The sequence below is a fragment of the Staurois parvus genome, unplaced genomic scaffold (assembly GCF_062004578.1).
Source record: "Staurois parvus isolate SC_StPar_1 unplaced genomic scaffold, SC_StPar_1.0 ptg000832l, whole genome shotgun sequence".
NCBI classification, from domain to species: Eukaryota; Metazoa; Chordata; class Amphibia; order Anura; family Ranidae; genus Staurois; species Staurois parvus.
Window position 1 is genome coordinate 3,493,267 of NW_028318628.1, and position 21,915 is coordinate 3,515,181.

Consider the following 21,915-nt stretch of genomic DNA (forward strand, 5'->3'; position numbering starts at 1 on the left):
ATAGAGTAATGCTTTATTCACATCCAATACTATTCCACAGCATGTTGATGGAAGGAGCAATAAAAAATATTTTTTTCAATGGCAACCTGTTCTTTAGATGTAACATCAATTTATATCTTTGTGTTAACCCGCTGAAAAAAACTAATCAGAAGCACAGGTATTTCCACTTTTGTACCATGCTTCTATGTAATTTAAACATGATGGCTTCAATGATGCTGGATATTGGTATCAGCTCTCTTCTTCCGGCGTTTCGACTGGAAGCTCCAACTTTCAAGCAGTGCAAGGATCGTGTTGTGTAGCTGGCCCATCCTATCCCTTCGTCCATTCACAAAAGGAGGAGGTGGCTATATGGCACAGTCTCCATATTGTACGAGAGCCATGAACTCTCAGTTGGAGCACCAGAAAGACATTGATACTATAATCTGGCATAATTAGAGCTATACTTTTTATACTACACACCAGCAAGCAGGACCTAGAATTTCCTTCATTAGAGGTAACTTCTTTGGACAGAGAAGAATTTAAAAAAGCATTTCCTGGAGTTCAACTTTAAGGTTCCATTCACACTTGTACTACTCCAATGTTAAATGACTTTGGAGTGCAACTTTGACACAACTTTGATGCAACTTTAGATGTGTGAAACTTGGATATGACTTTGGCTTTCATTAATGGTAATGGACAACTGTTGCACAACTGTTGCATGTATAGCATTCAGGTGCAACTTTCATACAACATTTCAGGGTTTACATTGCAGTCTATGGCACTCACGTTGCATTAAAGTCATACCAAAGTAGTGCATTAACTACTCTGAAGTCACTGCAACTTTAAGTCATACATATTTGAATAGTTGTCATTGAAAAACATGGAGTACAACTTGTCTTGCAACTTTAGTGTCCAAAGTTGTATGACAAGTTGCACAAGTGTGAATGGAACCTAAGGGGTCTATTTATATTAATATCCTGTGGACAAATGTGATAAGCATTCCCCAGTTTGTGACAAATTCTGACTATATTTTGCTGAATACGTTGATTTTATATGGTTGTCCAGCATCTAGTGGACATCATGCAATATTTTTCTGATTGGGGTATTTCAGGAAAATAATAACATTTTGGCCTCTAGATGGGGCTGACTAACATCTGAAATTAACAAATTAGGCAAAATATGGTCAGAATTTCTCATAGATGGCCAAATTCTTGTCACATTTATCCAACAATTTTTCTTATAAATAGACCCCTTAGTGTTGCATGCAAATAGAAGAAGCCATGAACAAAATTCGCCTCTTTTTAACATTACATTTTTTTTATGTAGACATTAACACAGGTAAATGCTGCTGATGCAGTATTTTAGATTGAGAATAAGACAAATAGAGGCTGGTAGATGAATAGCGTACCTAATTAGTCATGTGCACCGGAAGTCCTAACTATCTCTAATCTTTGTGTGTGCATAGGCGTGCCGTTATGGACATGTTCAACATCTGGAGCATCTTCTGTTTTATGGAGCAGATATGAGAGCACAGAATGCATCGGGGAACAGCGCTCTGCACCTTTGTGCACTCTACAACCAGGTAATACAATTTGCTTTACAGCCTGGTAATATTTTCTGTGTAAAGAGCTGAGTGGAACTGCTGGGATTAAGTGACCCATATTTTACTATTCCTGCGCTATTGAATTTTAATTAAAGCTGAGTATGTGAACGGATAATTATCATTGCATAACTACTTTTGGAAAACATACGGGTGTATTTATTAACTGTTCAAAAGGAAATTTAGGTGGGCCATGCCATTATTTATTTACTTATTACATTAAAAAGTCTGGTCCAGGGGGTGGGCTTTGATAAACGGCTATTATCACCCCAAATGTTATCACAACTTCCATCTCCACCTGTACTGGGTTTTTTTTTTTGTGTTTGTTATTCAATTGCTACATTATACTGTTTATTTGTACTTGATGTTCCAATGTTGCCTCTTCAGTCTGTATCGTTCTCCAATATTTTCAGTCATCAAATATATGTGTAGTGCAGCTGAATAGTTGTGGTTGGCATTCTGGGCAAATCTACTGGTTTTTAAGTGATTGTAATGCCAGTGATTTAATAATACACTTTTGAAATACCTAAGGGTTTTTTTAATGCGCTGGCGCTTAGCTGCGTTTAGGATCCCTGAACGATCCTTACTGAACCAGAACAGAGTGAAGTTTTGTAGCATCTGTGCACATTCAGTTTTTGTCCGCATTTTGACAGTGGACTGTGGCAGACCTTTGATGACTCGCTATGGGTGGCTGGATGTAAATGAACTTGTTTCCGTTTACATTAGGCTATCTCCAATCCATCATGTTTAGGAAATAGAAAAATCTGCAGTCATTTTGCACTTTTTAGACCGAGATGGACTTGCAGGTAGGTGGATGTAAACATAAACATCCGCCTGCCCATAGACCTGCATGCTTCCGATCAGGTCCATCTGAAAAACTGACAGGTGAACCTTATCATTATTATTATTATTATTATGATTATTTATATAGCGCCAACAGTTTATGCAGTGCTTTGCAATATAAATGGGGATAGTATGATTACAGTACAGTTCAATACAGAAGGAATAGGAGCTTACAATCTAAACATGATCTGAAAGCCTGTATAAAAGTGCTCTAAACTTCTGGTGGGCTAGGTAATTATTCTAAGTTTTCTGGTAGTTTCTGAGACTTGAGTTAAAGCGGAGCTCCACCCAAAAGGGGAAGTTCTGCTTTAAGGACTGCTCCCCCGCTCCCCATTAAGGATTGGCACCTTTGGGGGGCGGGGGGGGGAGCGGGTACCCGGATTTGACAGGTACCCATTCCCACTTCCGGCCTGATCGCCTAGGTGATCGGAAGCGGAAGGTGTCCTCCCTCCCTGTAGTCTTTTGGGACACGGGACAGGTCCCAGAAGACTACAGGACCATTCATGAAGCGCAGTGCTACTCGTGCATGCACAGTGGGTACCCGGCTGTGAAGCTGCAAGCAGTCACAGCCAGGTTCCCACACTGAAGATGCCGGCCTCCTGGAATACAGGACAGTCGGTGAAAAGGACTGCGGGGGACACACCGCGGGACCAGGGGACAGGTAAGTGGCTGTTTTCGTAGCTGCTGACTTTTATTTTTTGACAGAGTGAGTGGAACTCCACTTTAAAGCTGTAATGCTTTATTATTATATTGCTAAATTCAAGGTGTGCAGACCATTTTTGACTATTTTGTTTATTAAAATAGAACTACAGGCAAAACTTTTTTTTTTTCATTTTGGATAGAGCAAGCAAGGGTTATTTTTATTTGCCATCTGTGCCAAATTGCAGAGATTTCCCTTCACTTCCTGTCTCGCAGCCACAGAGGAAGTGAGAGGAAATCCCTTAAAATTAAGAAAATTCCTTGGGGACCCCCAAGGCACCAGAACTAGTGTCCCCATTGGAAGATTTCCCCTCTATTAGTTTTCTGGGGACAACCCAAAATTTGGGATTTTTTATTTTTACTTTCAATGATAATGGTAAACAGGACAAATAGAGAGGGTGAATCTCCCTAATGGGTGCACAGACAGCGATAAAAACTGACAGGCGTTCTAATCTGTCCAAAACCAAAAAAAAAAAACGTTTTGCCTTTAGTTGTATTTTCTTGCCTATTTTATCTCAGTCAATCCAGATGAACTTCAACCTTCCTTGGCTATTTTTTCAACATTGTCTTAAAAATACACACTATTTTAAAAAATTATATTTACTTTTGTAAATAACTTCACCAGGCTTAATAATAGAAATGTTCTTCTAATGCCATATTTAACAGGATAAATCGTAGAATAAAATGTATACTTTGAATCTCTAGTAACACTAGTTTTTAAACAATAGCTAGTTAAGATTAGAAAAACAAATATCTCTCCTTTTTCACTTTGAAATAATGGCCAGTACAGTCATTTTTTTAAAACAGTACCACCAACAGAAAGCCTTGCTGGGTCCATAAGTGGTACTCAGCTTACAGGGGCTAAAGCGAATAATGTTTATATTATGAATGATATTCATGACTAGGTATGGAATGGTAGATTCTTTTGACTGGCATAAAAAGTGAAAGTACACACAGAAACAAAAACAGAGCATCTTACAAAGGAGCCTTGGTCCTTGCAAATCCTAGATTCAGTTTTTTCTTTTCAGCTACTCATTAAATTGTTATTTGTCCCTAACTGTCACAAGTCAGTGGTGTCCTTGCTTGCTGCGTGCCGTAAACCTGGAGTAGCTGTGGTACATTGGTCTTTGCAGGATCATATTGCATATATGCTAGCATGGTTCCTTTTTTTGCCCCTGGTTGGCGGGAAACACTTTAGAGGGAATAAGGAAGGGGTATAACGCCTGTCAGATATTTTTTTGTCATTTGTGTCCCATTGGGGAAATGTACCTTCACTTTCTGTCCCGTACTTTCACGTCTCGTAGCCAAAACAGGAAGTGATAGGAAAGCCTTCTAAGCCTTCTCACTCTGTCTAAAATAACAAAAAAAGTTTTGCCTTTAGTTATACTTTGATGGTTTTTCATAAAAGAGGAAGCAAAGGAACCATGGAAATGTTGCCTATAGAAACCAGTTACTCTTGAGGTTTGTCTATATTACTCCTAATGGAAAACAAGCTGATACTTTCAGTCTGTGTGTTTCCAATGAGCACTTTAGCTCATATGCTTTTTAATTTTGTAGTGAGTGGATCCTCAAATTACATTGTCATGTTACGTTAGGGCTATTTATGAATTGATACATGGTAAAAGTAGTTTTCTGAAAACACCTGCCTTTTGTGTCTTGGCTTTGAAACAAATGATGCACGCCATGATGGAAGCCACCCCACACGGCAGGGTTCATTTATACCGGAGGATTTGGCAATCATGGGTCGATAAAGTCTTGCTATCTGACTTTGACCCTTCTCTGTTGGACCCTTGACCTCTTGGATAGCAACCCTTCCCCCACCCCTCTAAGAATCTCCCTCCCCTCCTTTTCTGTCCTTTCCCTTTTCTTTCTATCTATTCTCTACTCTGGACCAACCTTTCGATTAGCAGCACCAAGTAAGCCCCGAGCTATGGCTGGGGAGGGGCACTTCACCCCAAATACAGTACCTGTAAAATAATGATCCTGTTTGACTTTTCCTTGTGTGATAGTTTCCCTACATGAATGTTTTACTGTATTTTTTTCAGCTTGCTATAATGCTGATCGAATAGTACGCTCAAAACTCCTTGTGATTTGAGATAGTCTATCTCATCCTTTGCAGAGTTTTGATTGGCCGTGTTTTGACTTTACATGTCACTGATGTATATATGTTAAAGAGTTTTAAAAACAATATTTGAACCTAAAAGTCGTTTCCTTTACTTGGATGGCCCAAGATCAGCTCCATCCTAATGGTTGCTTCTGTCCATGGTCAACTAGACCTCTTAACAGTAACCCTACGGTTGGGTGGATACACTTCGCCAGATCTGATGGATTAGTCTTCTCTCCATCCACATGTACAGGATCCTTTAGCTTAAAGTGATTCTAAAGGTTTAAATTAAAAAAAAAAATAACAAACATGTCTATACTTGCTCTATGCAATGATTTTTCACAGGGCAGCCTGGATCCTTCTCATTTTGGGTTCCCTCCCGGTGCTCGTGGCCCTTTCTTCCTGTCATGTGCCCCCACAGCAAACAGGTTACTGTGGGGGCACCCAAGCATGCGCACCCCCCAGCCGCTGTATGTCCATTCACAATTGGAGCCATGGCTCGGCCGCGTCCTCCCGCTCTTCTCATTGGCTCACTGACTATGATTGTCTAGAGGAGAGGGATTCCCGGGATAGCCGAGACTCCAGTGCACATTGCTGGATCGAGAGGGGGCTTAGGTGAATATTGGGGGGGCTGGAGGGGATGCTGCACAGAGAAAGTTTTATCTTCATGCATAGAATGAATGAAGGTAAAACACCTTGAGCCTTTACAACCACTTTAAGTGATGGTCAGCAGAACCCCCATATAAGAAATGCTTTAGGCTGTTAGCGATTACATGCGAGAGACCTTAGGTGTTTTGGGCTATTAGCTGTGGGTAAAAGTCCCACTGAAGGTACTGGAAAGTTGACAGCTCCCTCAGCTAACTGCGGCCACTCACATGTAATCGCTCATTGAGTGATTACTTGCAAATTATCGGTCCTGGGCTCAGAAAGTCTGCATCCAGGGTAAATCATTTGCAGACAATCACTCCAATAGTGAATACATGTGAACATCCCATTGTTTTTTGTGGTGCTTCCACCCACAGCTAATCGCTGGGAACCCCTGCTGGTCTCTTGCATGTAATCACTATACATGTGTGAATACCCTTTGAAAGTGAATACCAGTTTGGCCCCTACTTGGACAAGTACACCAAGGAGATAACCGGGAGCAGCTGTACTCTCCTGCCCCAGAAAAGGAAAGCACATGCTTCTACAAGTAGAACTTCTACTCCTGAGGTTGAATAAGTTTCAGTTTGTCCCTCTCAGACCTTCAGTTTCAAATGGAAACCAGGAGATTCTTTTGTAGAAAGACTTGGCCCTCCCAATCAGCTACATCTGGTTCCAAGACCTCTACCTCAAAAGTGGAACTCTTTCAAGGCTTCTACTAAAATTCTTTACAGTTCTCAAACCAAATGGAGGAGCCCAACCTATTCTGGATCTAAACACACTCAACTTCTTGTTCTTGTGGGTTGAGAAGTTGTGCATGGAAATTGCTAAGAACAATAAAAACAAGGAATATCCTGTAATTTATATATACATCACACAAATAACCAAGGAAGGCTAGGAACAGCCATAAACATAAATGCACTCATAAAGTCATATAAATCCCATTTGTCTGTAATTTTTACTACTCAAAAAGATACCAAGGAAGCAATTTCTTCTACTACATGCATAGAGCCTGACATAATTTATTTAATTGTCTCCTTGCACCAGCCCTGGACTATAGCCACAGATCCAACATTTCCTAAGAAGCATGACTTGTCCTAAAGCTCAAAGGACATGAGCTCTATGACAGAAGATGATTGTACCTTACTTCAGAAGGCAGGGCAGACAGCCTTAAAAAAGATGTGCGGGCTTGGAAAAAATAGACATTCATACTCATTTATGTAGATACAGCATCTGATGCTGCAGCTGTCCCCCTCCGGCTGTACCCCGAGAACTGATCACTCAGTTCTCAGGTCTGCTCTGAGCACAGAGTGGTGACTGTGAATCACCACTCTGTGCTCTGCCCCTCCAGCACTCATTGAAATGCCAGACTGTGGAAGGGGCAGGAGCAGCTGGCTCAGGTTCTCAGCGGCTTGCTGAGAAACTAAGCCAGGTGCTGGTTAGGAATCTGGGCAGATCTCGCCATTATTGTTGGGATCCCTGCAGAGCCTGGACTAGCTCTGTGACGTTAGCCAACAGCAGGCTTTAGGAGGAGTGCAGAAATAAGTGCTTTGGCCATATTTCTCCTTTAAAGAAGAAATCTATTATTCTAAATTCTGGGAGTAAGCACCGTAGCTGCTTTGCCCAAACTAATGTCTTAACAAATCAATTTGTTCTCCTTACCAGCATCTTTTGTGAACATTTCTGAAGCTGATCATGATGAGGAGAATACACAATAGTGTAACAGTACTATACAAGTGTAGTGATGTGATAATTTCTTTGCCCATTTTCCAGTGTATACTTCTATTATGCAGTGTTTGTTTTGCCCTTTTCCAATATGGCTGCTATGCTCTCTTAGCAGTGAGGATGAGGTCATCAGAGAGAGCACTTGTGAAAAAAAAAGGAAGTGTCGATTTTCCTGAGAGAGAGAACTCAGACTGTAAGTGTTGCAGCCTCCCCTCACCGAGACATGCAGAAAAGACTGTTAATGTTTTAATGTTATTGTTTGGAAGATACTTTGTGTTGGATGGTTCACTGAATGTGATTTCTTCAATACATGGACTTTCATATACACTGCTGTGTGGATTACTGTCTATGTGGATAATACATTTCTCAGTTGGGATTTCACTTGTTATCCACAAGCCCAATTGAGTGGAGGTACTAGCGCTTGTTAGAGATCTTGTCCTGATCACACAGATTATAAGGACTCTGCTCCTATTACTATACAGGTGGCACCATCATACCCCAGTAGCCGCAAAGAGCATAAAAATAGCGCTACATTTGGAGGCACTGCTGAGATAATATATCTTGGATCAGGACATTAAGGAACGATCATGTCACTGTTATCAACAGAAGCTGTGAGGCAGTGGGCCCTAGAAGAGGGGCTGCCACCTAAAAGGACATTTGCTATTTCATATGTGCCTATCACTATGAGTTCCCACAGACTGCAGGAGGCACTAAAAGCAAATGAAACCTTGCAGTATGCCGCTTTTGTGGATAAAAGAGAAGAAGATGAGAGTTTTAAACTTTATACCCATTATCTCTATCTCAGTGAGGTGGATTTCCATCCAGTTAAAGGTCCCTTTTGCTTAAATCCAAAGGGGGCTGAAGCAATTGGTTGTGCTGTAGTATTTCCAGTGATTTCACCTCCAGTAAGGCGAAAGTTACCAGCCCTGCCTGTAAAGTGTGAACCATGAATACAACGGCTTCATCAGGAGAGACTGGAATGTTGCCTGCTACAGCCACTAAGCAGGAAACAAATATTGAGCATCTGCTGCTAAAAGTCACTGAAGTTATTGCTCAGAATTTACATGCTGATTCTTACCTCAAATTAAAGGATTTTTCAGGAATGCTACCTGTCCCTGCTGGTGAAGAAAGCTTTGAAGTGTGGAAAGATTTTGCACAACATGTGATAGAGGAATTGACCTGCTCAGAGGAAAAGAAAAAACAGCGCATCATGGAAAGCTTAAGACCACCAGCATTCATTATTGTTAGAGCTTACAAGGACACACATGTGAGTACCAGTGCCTAAGAATATATTGATATTTTGACAGATGCTTATGGACTGCACCATGACCCAGATCAGATGCTTGCTGATTTTAAACAGACAAAGCATAAAGAGGAAGAGGATGTTTTTGTGTTTGTGAGGAGGCTAGAAGTGCTTCCAGGAAGATTGCTCACCGAAAAGGTCATCTCTCCTACAGATGTTGATAAATTAAGGACTGCTCAAATCATAAAGGGGTTACTGCCGCATCACCCAATGTCACCGGTCCTAAGAGTTGTTTTGAGAGAGAGAAACTTTACTTTTACTGAAACTATGACTGAAGTAAAGAAACAGGAGGCTGATATCCTTTTTAGTACCCCTTCTAAAAGCAAAGTTCATCGGAGTTCTTCGGGTGAGCACAAAAATGAGACTGTTGCTAAAAACAAAGAAGTTGGTAGACTTCCATAGCCTAGAGCTCTATCTGCTGATAAAACCTCCACTGATAAGCCTCTTTTCCACATTAAATGTTTCCGCTGTGGACAAGCAGACCACACAGTTCGTCAGTGTCCACTGCTTGCTGATAGTTCTGAAATTCACAGTAAAGCTGGACAAATGTATAAAGAAAACAGGGGAAATCAAGAAAACAAATGTTCACTAAACTGCTTGGAGTAGGCCGCAGATGTACTTTCATTTTGTTTGTTAATGATATACCCACTACTGCTCTGTTTGACACTGGCTCTCAGCTGACTATTATCTACAGACCCTTCTATCAGCAACACTTAAGCCACCTCCCTTTGAAACCTATGGACACTATGCCTGTTTATGGTGTGGGAGAAAATCCTGTTTTTATGGATGGTTGTCTAGAAGTTGAGCTTCGCATTCCTGGTGTGACAGCTGATGAGGATCCCCCACGTAAAGTCATTGCCTATGTGAGCCCTCCACCCGGGATAAAGAGTATGCTCCAATGATTGTGGGTTCTAATGTTGAAGCCGTTGAGGCTGCTTTCATAAGGTTTCTTCAGCCACAACAGGGTACTCCTCTACTTTCACTGCCTGTTGCTCCAGAACTTCAAAATATCTGCCAAACGTTTGCTCCTGATCTTCCTGGAGGATGTGTGGGGAATCCATGGCATCCCATAGAGCTTCCAGCCGGGGGGGTGAGAGTTTTGTGGGTTTATGTGGAAATTTCATCTGGTGCAAATGGTAGCTTTTTCCTGCTAGAGACTGATCCAAAAGAGGCTGCGAAGAATGGCTGGGAGATAGTACCAGAAAGGAAAGACTATCGTTTAAAATGGCCAAGAATGGATGTTGTTACTGTTCTGAATGTTACCACATACCCAGTTATAATACTAGCTTGGCAGGAGGTAGCCTATTGTTACCCAGTGGAAACGATTAGTTCTTACCCTGCAAAGGTCGAGGAGAAAGAAACCAAATTAGACTTCCACCTTAATGATGCTGATAGTCCTGCAGAGCACAAACAAGCACTAGAAGAGCAGCTAATGGAATACAATGATGTTTTCTCTACTGATGACATGGATGTCGGGTGTGCTAAAAGTATTCAACACAGTATTCGGCTAACAGATAGTACCCCCTTTAGAGAAAGGTCCAGGCGCATACCTCCTAAAGATCTGGATGATGTTCAAGAGTACTTGAAGAAAATCAAAGATCAAAACATCATTGTTGAGTCTAAAAGCCTGTATGCATCCCCAATAGTGGTGGTCAGAAAGAAAAATGGTGGAGTGCGAATATGTGTTGATTACAGAACTCTAAATCTGCGAATGGTTCCAGATCAATACATGCTACCTCGCATTGAGGAAGCTCTTGATGCCCTGCAAGGCAGCAAATGGTTCACAGTAATGGACTTATGATCCGGGTATTACCAAGTACCAATGAGTGAAGAGATCAAGAAAAGACAGCTTTTATTTGCCTCCTGGGGTTTTTCCAGTTTGCTCGAATTCCTCAGGGAATTAGTGGTGCACCTGCAACCTTCTAGCATCTAATGGATCGAACACTGGAAGACCTTTACCCCACTCAATGTATTGTCTATTTAGATGACATAATTGTTTTTGGCTCCACTCTGGAGGAGCATGATCAGAGACTGTTTAAAGTGCTTGATCGTTTGAGGAGAGATGGTCTGAAACTCTCCCTGGACAAATGTAAGTTTACCCATTCTTCAGTAAACTTTGTGGGCCACATCGTATCTGCAGAAGGGGTAGCAACTGATCCTCCTAAAGTGGAGGCTGTGGTAACCTGGCCCCATCCCACAAATCTGACAGAACTGAGGGCCTTCTTTGGCTTTTGTGACTATTATCGCCGCTTCATTAGAGACTATTCCAAGACTGCTCGGCCTCTTAATGACTTGCTTAAAGAAACACCTGGCATTGACACAACCAGCAAATCTCCTTTCAGTGAGAGGTTGACTTCTTGTGAGGAAGCTTTTCTACAGCTTAAGAAAAGCCTTACAGAAGCACCAGTGTTGGTTTATGTAGACCCACAAAAGCCATACATTCTGCATGTAGATGTCAGCTACGATAGGTTAGGAGGAGTCCTCTATCAGGAGTACCCAGGAGGACTAAGGCCTGTTGCTTATATCAGTCGCAGTCTAAGCCCAGCAGAAAATAATTATCCTGTTCACAAACTGGAATTTCTTGCCCTGAAGTGGGATATTGTTGAAAAGCTGCATGATTACTTGTATGGGGCTCAGTTTGAGGTGAGAACTGACAATAACTCCCTTACTTATGTTTTGACTTCAGCCAAGCAGGAAGTCAAGTCATAGGTGACTTGCTGCCTTGTCTAATTAACAATTCACTCTCAAGTACAAGCCAGGACCCAAAAATATTGGGGCTGATGCTCTTTCCAGGCGTCCTGCATTGTAAATGAACTTAGAAGAAAGTGAATGGGAGGAAGTACCTGGGCCTGCTGTGGCTGCCTACTGTGCTACAGCTGCTGTACAAGGAGACAATTTTGTTTTCTTGGACTTACGAGTTGTTGACTCATTGAAGAGTGTATCCCAAACATGTATTGCTGCCCCACTGCTCTAGGAGTACCAGAAAACATCCAGCTGCAAAAGAAAGATATGATTCTTTTACAAAAGAGGGATCCAGTAATCAGACATGTTAGAGAGTCTGTTTTCCACAAAGATCCTAATTACCTGAGAAAAACCCTACCTGAACAGAGTACCTACTATCTTAAGGAATGGGATGAACTCAAAATAATCGATGGACTTTTGTATAGGGTACATTTGTTCCATGATTATCCTGGAAGGAGAAAGCTAGTGCTCCCTCAAGTCTACAGAAAATCTGTTTTGAGATGTTTGCATGACCAACATGGGCAGCTAGGAGTTGAAAAAACATATGGATTAATCCAAGACCGTTTATTTTGGCCACGAATGAGGGAAGCTGTTGTGGAGTATTGCCGCCATTGTTTGGGATGTCTGCGATGGAAAACTCTGCCTACTCGAGCTGCTCCTATGGAACACTTGAAAAGTTCTGGTCTAATGGATTTATTATGCATGGACCTTTTTGTGTATTGATAATGACAGCAGTGGTGTGGGAAATGTTTTGATTGTGACTGATCACTACACTCGATATGCTCAAGCCTATCCTACCAAAGATCAAAAAGCAATAACTGTGGCCAAAGTGTTGTGGGAGAAGTTTTTTGTTCATTATGGACTGCCAAGTTGACTTCACTCTGACCAGGGACGGGACTTTGAAAGTTGCCTAATTAAAGAGCTGTTAACATTGCTTAACATCGACAAGAGCCGAACCACAGCTTACCATCCAGAGGGTGATGCTCTCCCTAAGCTTTTCAATCGTACCTTGTTGAAAATGTTGGGTACCCTCCCTAATGGTGCTAAACAAACCTGGAGCCAACATGTTGGAGCTATGGTACATACCTATAATTGTACCAGACATGAGTCAACTGGTTTCTCTCATTTTCTCATTTTTGAGAGAGAAGCCCGTCTGCCCATTGACATTCAGTTGCATGTGTCTACTGATGTACTGGAACATAGAAATCACTACCAGTATGTGGCACGACTCAAACATAGTTTACAAGAGGCCTATCGAATGACTTTGGAAAATGTTGCAAAAATAAATGCTGTCAATAAAAGACGCTTTGATGCCAAAGTTCGTTACAAAGACAACCTGGTGATAAAGTGCTTTGTCGTAACATAAGTTAGCTGATTGCTGGAGAAATGAGTTGTTTGAAGTTATAGAAAAATTGCCTAGAATTCCAGTCTACCGGATTCGAGGACCTGAGGGTCAGATCAAAGCCTGGCATAGGAATCACTCACTTCCAGTACCACAAGTTGCTACTGCTGATGAGGAGCCACAACCTGATATTGCTACAGATTCTAATGATGTGCCTTGTGCAGACAGTGGAGAATAGTGTGATGACAATAACTGGTTTACACCTCACCAGAGTCTCCTGTACAGGCTCGTTCACCTATTACTAATGGGAGCCTTCCTCAGAGGGTAGGTCTGAACCCAATTGCTCCTGCTTTGAACCAACAGCCCAAAACTTTGTGCCTACAGTTCCAGGCATGATTGGAGCACCAAGTTTTTGCGCTAGTGCAGTCCCAGATTTATCTGGACTAATGCCTGAGGGCTTGAGGAGAGGAGATCGTGTTCGATGACCTCCACCAATGTTTACTTATGACACCTTGGGAAGACCCTGCTATGCTGTGCAAACTATGCTGTACAACCTCATGTTCTGCTGGACATGATTACAGCGCATTCTAGTCTGGTTAGCATGATGCCTATTTGTTACTAACCACGTTTTCTTTTCAGCTAATCTCTGTAATAGATTGCTTCTGGAGAAGTGGTCTGCAGAAGGCGACAACAATGTTGACTTTCCATGTTTTGTTGTTGTTTTATGTGTATATGCTTGCCGGGTCAGAAGGATTTTCAGCAGGGGGAGAATGTAGTGATGTGATCATTTCTTTGCCCATTTTCCAGTGTATACTTCTATTATGCCGTGTTTGTTTTGCCCTTTTCCAATATGGCTGCTATGCTCTCTTGGCACTCAGGATAAGGTCATCAGAGAGAGCACTTGTGAAAAAAGAAGGAAGTGTGGATTTTCCTGAGAGAGAGAACTCAGACTGTAAGTGTTGCAGCCTCCCTTCACTGAGACATGCAGAAAAGACTGTTAATGCTTTAATGTTCCTGTTTGGAAGATACTTTATGTTGGATGGTTCACTGAATGTGATTTCTTCAATACATGGACTTTCATATACACTGCTGTGTGGATTACTGTCTATGTGGACGATACATTTCTCAGTTGGGATTTCACTTGTTATCCACAAGCCCCAATTGAGTGGAGGCACTAGCGCTTGTTAGAGATCTTGTCCTGATTACACAGATTATAAGGATTCTGCTCCTAAATACTATACAGGTGGCGCCATCATACCCCAGTAGCCGCAAAGAGTGTACAAATAGCGCTACACAAGCATTAGAGTGAAAGGGTCAGAAGAGGAAGGCGTAGCCATGGACTCCCTGTTGGATGCAGGGCACCCAGCAAAAGATGCAATTATGTGCCCCAGCCCAGTTGCTAGCGACTCTGCTGAATACCATAGGAAATCACATGAATTTTGTAGCCAGGAATACATAGTTCAGTCAGTCTAGTTCGGGTGTCGGCAACCCGCGGCTCCGGAGCCGCATGCGGCTCTTTTTCATCTTTGCTGCGGCTCCGGAGCACACTGCCCACCAGGTGGTCGGCAAGCCGCAGATCGCGAGCCACATGCGGCTCTTCTGTGTGCCGGGCGCCCGCTCCCCTCCCTCCTCAAAAATCCGGCCCGCGGAGCGTGGAACATTGGCTGTCAGGATGTAGGTGGGGCAGCCAGGATGTAGGCGGGGCAGAGTGACGAACTCCTCTCTCAGTCCGCCCTGAAGACCAGAACGGCGCGGGAACACAGCGAGAGGAACGCGCGGAGCAAAGGTAAGTGAATTGAGACAATATGGGGGATGAATTACTATGTGGGGGATGAATTACTGTGTGGGGGATGAATTACTATGTGGGGGATGAATTACTATGTGGGGGATGAATTACTATGGGGGATGAATTACTATGGGGAATGAATTACTATGTGGGGGATGAATTACTATGGGGGAAGAATTACTATATGGGGGATGAATTACTATGGGGGAAGAATTACTATATGGGGGATGAATTACTATGGGGGAAGAATTACTATATGGGGGATGAATTACTATATGGGGGATGAATTACTATGGGGGATGAATTACTATGGGGGATGAATTACTATGTGGGGGATGAATTACTATGGGGGATGAATTACTATATGGGGGATGAATTACTATATGGGGGATGAATTACTATATGGGGGATGAATTACTATATGGGGGATGAATTACTATGGGGGAAGAATTACTATATGGGGGATGAATTACTATATGGGGGATGAATTACTATGGGGGATGAATTACTATATGGGGGATGAATTACTATGGGGGATGAATTACTATGTGGGGGATGAATTACTATGGGGGATGAATTACTATATGGGGGATGAATTACTATGGGGGATGAATTACTATGGGGGATGAATTACTATATGGGGGATGAATTACTATGGGGGATGAATTACTATATGGGGGATGTATTTTCAGTTTTAAAAATGTGGCTGTCAAAATAAATTTCAATTGTGGTTTTGACGAGATTTGGCTCAGCTGAAAAAAAAGGTTGCCCACCACTGACCTAAGGCTATGATTGTGATTATGAAGATACACTGTGGCCCTGATTAACCCTTTGCTTACTGGGCCCTTAAACCCCCTTCATGACCAGAGTGCTTTTTGCAATATATGCAGTGTCGGATTTGTTATAAATGTTGCAATGGTTTTGCGGCTCCCAGTCTTTTTTTTCCCTTCGGAAACGGGTCCAAGTGGCTCTTTATGTCTTAAAGGTTGCAGACCCCTGGTCTAGTTATTACGTCTCTTGGATGATTACAGAATGTTCATTCTAGTGTTCAGGGTCATAGAAAACATATCATGTACAATCTAAAGCAAATGTGCAATGGAGGTAGAAATTGTGACATTTATTGCATTGTGTATAGTATCTATCATGCACTATATATTATTCTGATGCCAGTAACAAAATATAATACAAGCTTTGTGTATCAGTAAATGTATAATAGCACTGTTTGGCTTACTAGAGATTCCAGTCTCTAACGGTAGCAAAGAAAGTGAGTTAGAGGCAGGCAATGCAGCATCTTTTTAAGGTTCATGGAGGCATTTGGCTGCTTAAAATTGTGTTTGTAGTCCTCTCTGTTAACTCTGTACATGCGATCTACAGTATATTTTGTGATACCAATGCCACTTATAATTGTTGAAGTGCTCCATTCTTTTTTATCTGCCCAGATGGGCCTGCATTAAACCAGACTGAGGATGGATGCTAACAAAGAATAATCTAATCATTATATCGATCCTGTGTCTGCTGAACTGAAATAACAGTTTTACAAATGTTACTCCTCCAACCCATACTGCCATAACACTACTGCCAAACACCATGCACATTGTGACATATACAGTTCAATTTTAATTGACGAGTTACAAAACAGCAAGAGCTACAGTAACATAGAGTTGTGCTCAAACTTTTGCATACCCTGGCAGACATTGTGAAATTTTGGCATTGATATTGGAAATATGATTGTTCATGCCAAAAAATGTCTTTTATTTAAGGATAGTGATCATATGAAGCCATTTATTATCAAATAGTATTTTGGCTCCTTTTTAAATCATAATAACAGAAATGGCCCTGATCTAAAGTTTATAAGCCCTGGAATGTTTGGCCTTGGTACAGACTCAGGTGACACACACAGGTGAAAATGGTGATAAAAAGTTAATTTTTCACGTCTGTAGCTTTTTAAATTGCAATCAGTGTTTGTGTATAAGGCTGCTTTCACACTGATCTGTTATTTTCTGCTTTGTGTTATAAAACTGAAAAACGAGTGATCATGTAATCCTATGGAACTCGTCACACTGATCTGTTGCAGGTCCGCTGCATTTAGTCAATCCTGCTTGGTGCATTTTTGGTGCAGGTTTGCTGCAGTTAAAATATGCCTAAGAAAATCACCTCCCCATTGAAATGCATGGAAAACATGGCAAAAATGCATCAAAAACTGTAAAACTGTGTTTTTAGCTCATTTTTGCTCTGGATCAGTGTGAAAGTAGCCTAAATAGTCAGTGAGATTGTTAGCTTCTACATAGCTGAGCAGGCTAAATACTGAGCCATGGGGAGCAGAAAAGAACTGTCAAAAGACCTGCAAAATAAGGTAATGAAATGTATAAATATGGAAAAGGATATAAAATGATATCCAAAGCCTTGCCAGTCACTGCTGTTCAATCACTTATTAAGAAATGGAAAATTTGGGGAATTCTTGATACCAAGTCAAGATCAGGTAGACCAAGAAAGATTGCATTCACAACTGCCAGAAGAATTGTTTGGGATACAAAGAAGAACCCACAGGCAACCTCAGGAGAAATATAAGCTGCTCTAGAAAACGACGGTGTGGCTGTTTCAAGGAGCACAGCACATTGATACTTGAACAAAAATGAGCTGCATGGTCTAGTTGCCAGAATGAAGCCTTTACTGCGCCAGTGTCACAAAAATGCCTGGTTACAACATGCTTGATAACTCCTTGACACTCCTCACTGGACTGTTTTGTGTCCCATTGGGGAGATTTACCTTCACTTCCTGCTCCATAGCCAAAACAGGAAGTGAGAGATAATCCCTGCAAATTAAGGGAATTCCTTGGGGACCACCAGGTCACCAGAACTAGTGTCCCCAAATGAAATATTTCCTCTCTATTACTCTTCTGGGGACAACCCAAAATTTGGTGTTTTCTTTACATTCACTTTTGATAATAATGGTAAACAGGACAAATAGGGTGAATCTTCCTAACGGGGGGCACAGACTACAATAAGATCCTAATAGGTGTTCTAATCCATCTCCACGCTATCCAAAGCTAAAAAAAAAAAAAAAAATGTTTTGCCTGTAGTTATGCTTTAATCAAAATTAAATTAAATTTAATTATAAATTGATTGGGACTATAACATTTCAAGAATGTACTCTTTTTTTAATGCTGAGTGTTTTAGCAATGATTACATTAGAATCAAAATGACAGCCTGCTCAGTTTAATAATTCTTCCATGCCTCCCCTTAAACTGTGTTTCACTAATATGGGAATAAGATGCAAGAGTGCTTCCTGCAACGACACAAGGTGAAGATCTTGTCTCAGGTGGCATCTTCAAATATTGAAACTGTTTTAATGGTTTCATCGTTTGCTGCTGCCAGATTGTGAAAGGCTCTGAAAAGAAAGTTTCTTATAGATTCAGTTCTGTAAGAAATATAGGGTAGGGATACAGTGTTTCCAATCACCTAGGATGGATTTCTTCCTTGGAGCCAGTCTGGGCCCGTGACTTAACTTCCAGTTATCTCATCAGTGTTGTCCTGCCTGGGGCTCTTGTAATCTCCTGTGGATGCTGCTGATACAACACTTCTGGGGATCTCGTGGAGAAATAGAGCTTCCAGTGTACACCACGTACAAGAGATGGCTGACTTTGGCGGTGTTCTGTATGCTCCCTGGCAGGGGAAGACTTTGTTCATTTGAGCACATATAGCCTCAGAGGTTTAGATCTGTGTTAACCCATTCAGTTTTCTAAAGGATAACAAAACCCTTTAATAATTGTACATATTGTTTGGATTTTATAATAAGCTATAAATCTTTAAAATCAGCTAAGTTTCCGCAGTTTATGAGAAAGGTATAGTACAAAATGTACTACTGTTTTTATTTTCCTGGTTTAAAGTGTACTTCCACATTACTTGTTTTCATCCATGTACCATAACTTAAAGTGATTCTAGAGGTTCTTTTTTTTTTAACTAACAAACATGTTATACTTACCTGCTCCGTGCAGTGGTTTTGCACAGAGCAGCCTTGATCCTCCTTTTCTCAGGTCCCTTGCCAGCACTCCTGGCTCCTCTGTTTTTTGGGTGCCCCCACAACAAGCAGCTTGCTATGGGGGCACCTGAGCAGGTGTGTTCCCAAGCCGCTGCTCTGTATGTTCATTTGTACATGGAGCCGCAGCTTGGCCCCACCCCCTCTTTCTCCCCATTGGCTGACTGGCTGTGATGGGCAGGAGCCAATGGCTCTCACTTGCTGTCTCAACCAATGAGGAGGCAGAGACCCGGGACAGCCGAGGCTGTTGTGCACATCGTTGGATCGCAGTGGGGTTCAGATAAGTATTGGGGGGGGGGGCTGAGGGCACTGCTGCACACAGGTTTTTTTACCTTCCTGCATAGAATGCAGGAAGGTAAAAAACCTTGAGCCTTTACACCCGCTTTCAAAATATTTAGAGTATATAACTGTGGTCAAAATGTAAAATTATATATTCATTTCCACATTGTAGTTTAATTATTTGTAGCCTACTATTATTAATCTGAATGATCTTTGATTTTTAAAACTTGATCTTTGTGAAGATCCTCAAGCACTTCCTTCATTTCATGTATTTACTACTGTGAGTAGGCACTGCTGTGTCACACATTTCACAGAGCCTTGCCTCTGAACATCAGAGGTACTGAAATGAGGGGTTTCAGGAGGCGGAGTCAGTACAGCAGGGGTAGGCAACCTTTGAGAGGTGGAGAACTACCTGAACAACATGAAAGAGACCAAAGATCACTGGGGTTCGACACCCTTTTTGTAAAGAAATTAATTATTAAGGCCTAAATAAATAATCAGGAAAACTTTGAAAAATATAAACTTAGCCTACCTTAAAAGTGGACAATGTCAGTCATTGGAGCAGTGGATGGTGTCAGTAGAGAAGTGGATAGTGTCAGTAGAGCAGTGGATGGTATCAGTAGGGCAGTGGATGGTGTCAGTAGAGCAGTGGACCTTGTTAGTAGTACAAAGGATGGCTGAGCACTACAGACGCAAGCACCTGGATTAAGTGGATCATCAGAGTAATACCATTGGCACTTAGAGCAGCATTCTTTGTAATCTAATAGAGCAGAAGGCAGTATCAGTACAGCAGTGGATGGTGTCAGTAGGGCAGAAGTTGGTATCAGTAGGGCAGTGGATGGTGTCAATAGTTTTATATTTTTATTTTTTTACAGTTTATTTATTTATTTTTTTAAGTCAGCCCTCTTGGGGGGGCGGAGGGCTTTGGTGAAATATCAGGGGTCTAAACAGACCCCTAATGTCTCACTTTTGAGACAGTAAAAGGATATTGTGGGCACAATCCTCAATCTCCATCTCTGCAGCCTCAGCTGCACAGAATGAATGAACAGAAATAGCTCTGCGCTGTCTCCCTTTCCAATCACAAACAGAAGCATAGTATACACAGTTTACTATGCTTCAATTATGACTAAACACAGTGATTGATCAGTACTGATCATTCACTGTGTTCATTCAGAAAAGGAAGAGGCTGGTGTATGACATTTATCAGGCCCTTCTCTGCTCTCCAACCTGAATAGATCCCCTGCAGCAGCCAATGGGAGAAGAGAGGAGGGGAAACTAGCAGCTCTGCAAGGGAGGGGGGGAAGGGGAACAGATGAAAACACAGGAAGGGGAACCTGGACAGAAGGTGCAACGGGGGCAGGATTTACTGGAACTGAACCCCTCCTGTAGCTGCTGAAATCCGGTGAGGGAGAACGGAGAAGAATCAGGCTTTAAGCTGCTGCAGGAGGAAATTACAGGGGTTTGGTTCCAGTAAATGCCTTCCCCGGTGCCCCTCGGCAAGATAGGGACGTGATCTACCTGCGGTCAATGGGTATATTGTAATCAACTGGTTGATGACCCCCCAGTACAGTAATCACTTCTTGCAGGCAGCAATGTACCATGGATTATGTAGTCCTTAGAAATCAAACTAAAAAGCTGAAGACAAGCTGCAAAGTATGCAGAGAATACAGGAAGTTGTGGAAAGAGATGGCCAGCAGACAGGCAGAACTCACCTTATGAAACAAGATTTTTCTAGTAATCTTATATTGGATTGTCAAAAATAACTATTGTTTGTAGTGTCATTACAATGCTGACTTTTTAAAATGTAGGGCTCATGCATGTAAACGCATCTAAGCATGCATAAACACTAAATACGTTTATGTTTGAGCATTCATTCCCGTGGCCAGAATAAAGTAACCACTTCCCATCCGGCACTGCTCACTTCCGGACGTTTATGTACATGGGCTGTACGGGAGCAGTGCCAAAGCAAGTTGCCATTTATAAACAGCCCCCACATTAACTGCCTGTGCGCGCTCCCTGGGTGCACGCGGCACCGCGATCCCGTGCCTGCTGTGTCCTTCAGACACAGCAGAACACAGATTGATCACAAAGGTCACATGGTACAAGGCTATTCATAACAGCCTTGTACCATGTGACAAGCTGTGACCATTCACAGCTCTCACAGTATTTCTTAATGGCTGCAAGAATGTAGCCAGAGAGAAGTAGAAATGATTGCTTTTACAGCCTTTCTGGGTGTAAAAGCAATCATTGTAGATTGTAAAGAAAAAAAAATCTTCATCATCCCCCACAAGTAGTACAGTGTCACTATGGTGACACTGTACTGCTAGGGTGATGGTATGTAAAAAAAAAATAACATAAATAATAATATAAAAAAATAAAATTAAAATGTAAAAAAACATTTTTTTTAATTCTAAGTTTTGGTTATAAACTAATTTGGTTTATTCTTTTTTTACTAAAAAGATAGTTGAATACATTTTGGCCAAGATTTATGAAGAAGGATTATTTATGTTTGGACTTTTTCATTTATATAACAAAAAAATAAAAATGTGGTGAATAAATACCACCAGAATAAAGATTTATCTGTCTCAAAAAAATGCTAAAAAATTAATTTGGGTACAGTGTTGCATGACCGCGCAATTGTCATTCACAGTGTGATAGCGCTGAAAGCTGAAAATTGGCCTGGACAGGAAGGGGGTGAAAGTGTCTGGACTTGAAGTGGTTAATATACTGGCCAATGGAATCCACTAACACTCAAATGCTTGATGCATCTGAACGCATCTAAACATGCCTAAACTCGAGTGCAAAATGCAACTTTAGGTGCGTTTTTTAAGCAACT

The 21,915-nt window shown here is 41.6% G+C and overlaps 1 protein-coding gene across 3 annotated transcripts in view; it reads left to right on the forward strand.

The window, feature by feature from the left end:
* SHANK3 (SH3 and multiple ankyrin repeat domains 3) overlaps positions 1 to 21,915 on the forward strand; it is a 464,876-nt gene that overhangs the window by 227,678 nt on the left and 215,283 nt on the right. For all 3 annotated transcript variants that reach the window (XM_089655308.1, XM_089655310.1, XM_089655309.1), the window contains one exon: positions 1,445 to 1,561. In XM_089655308.1, the coding sequence (XP_089511434.1) occupies positions 1,445 to 1,561 (117 nt within the window). The remainder of the gene's footprint in view (positions 1 to 1,444; positions 1,562 to 21,915) is intronic.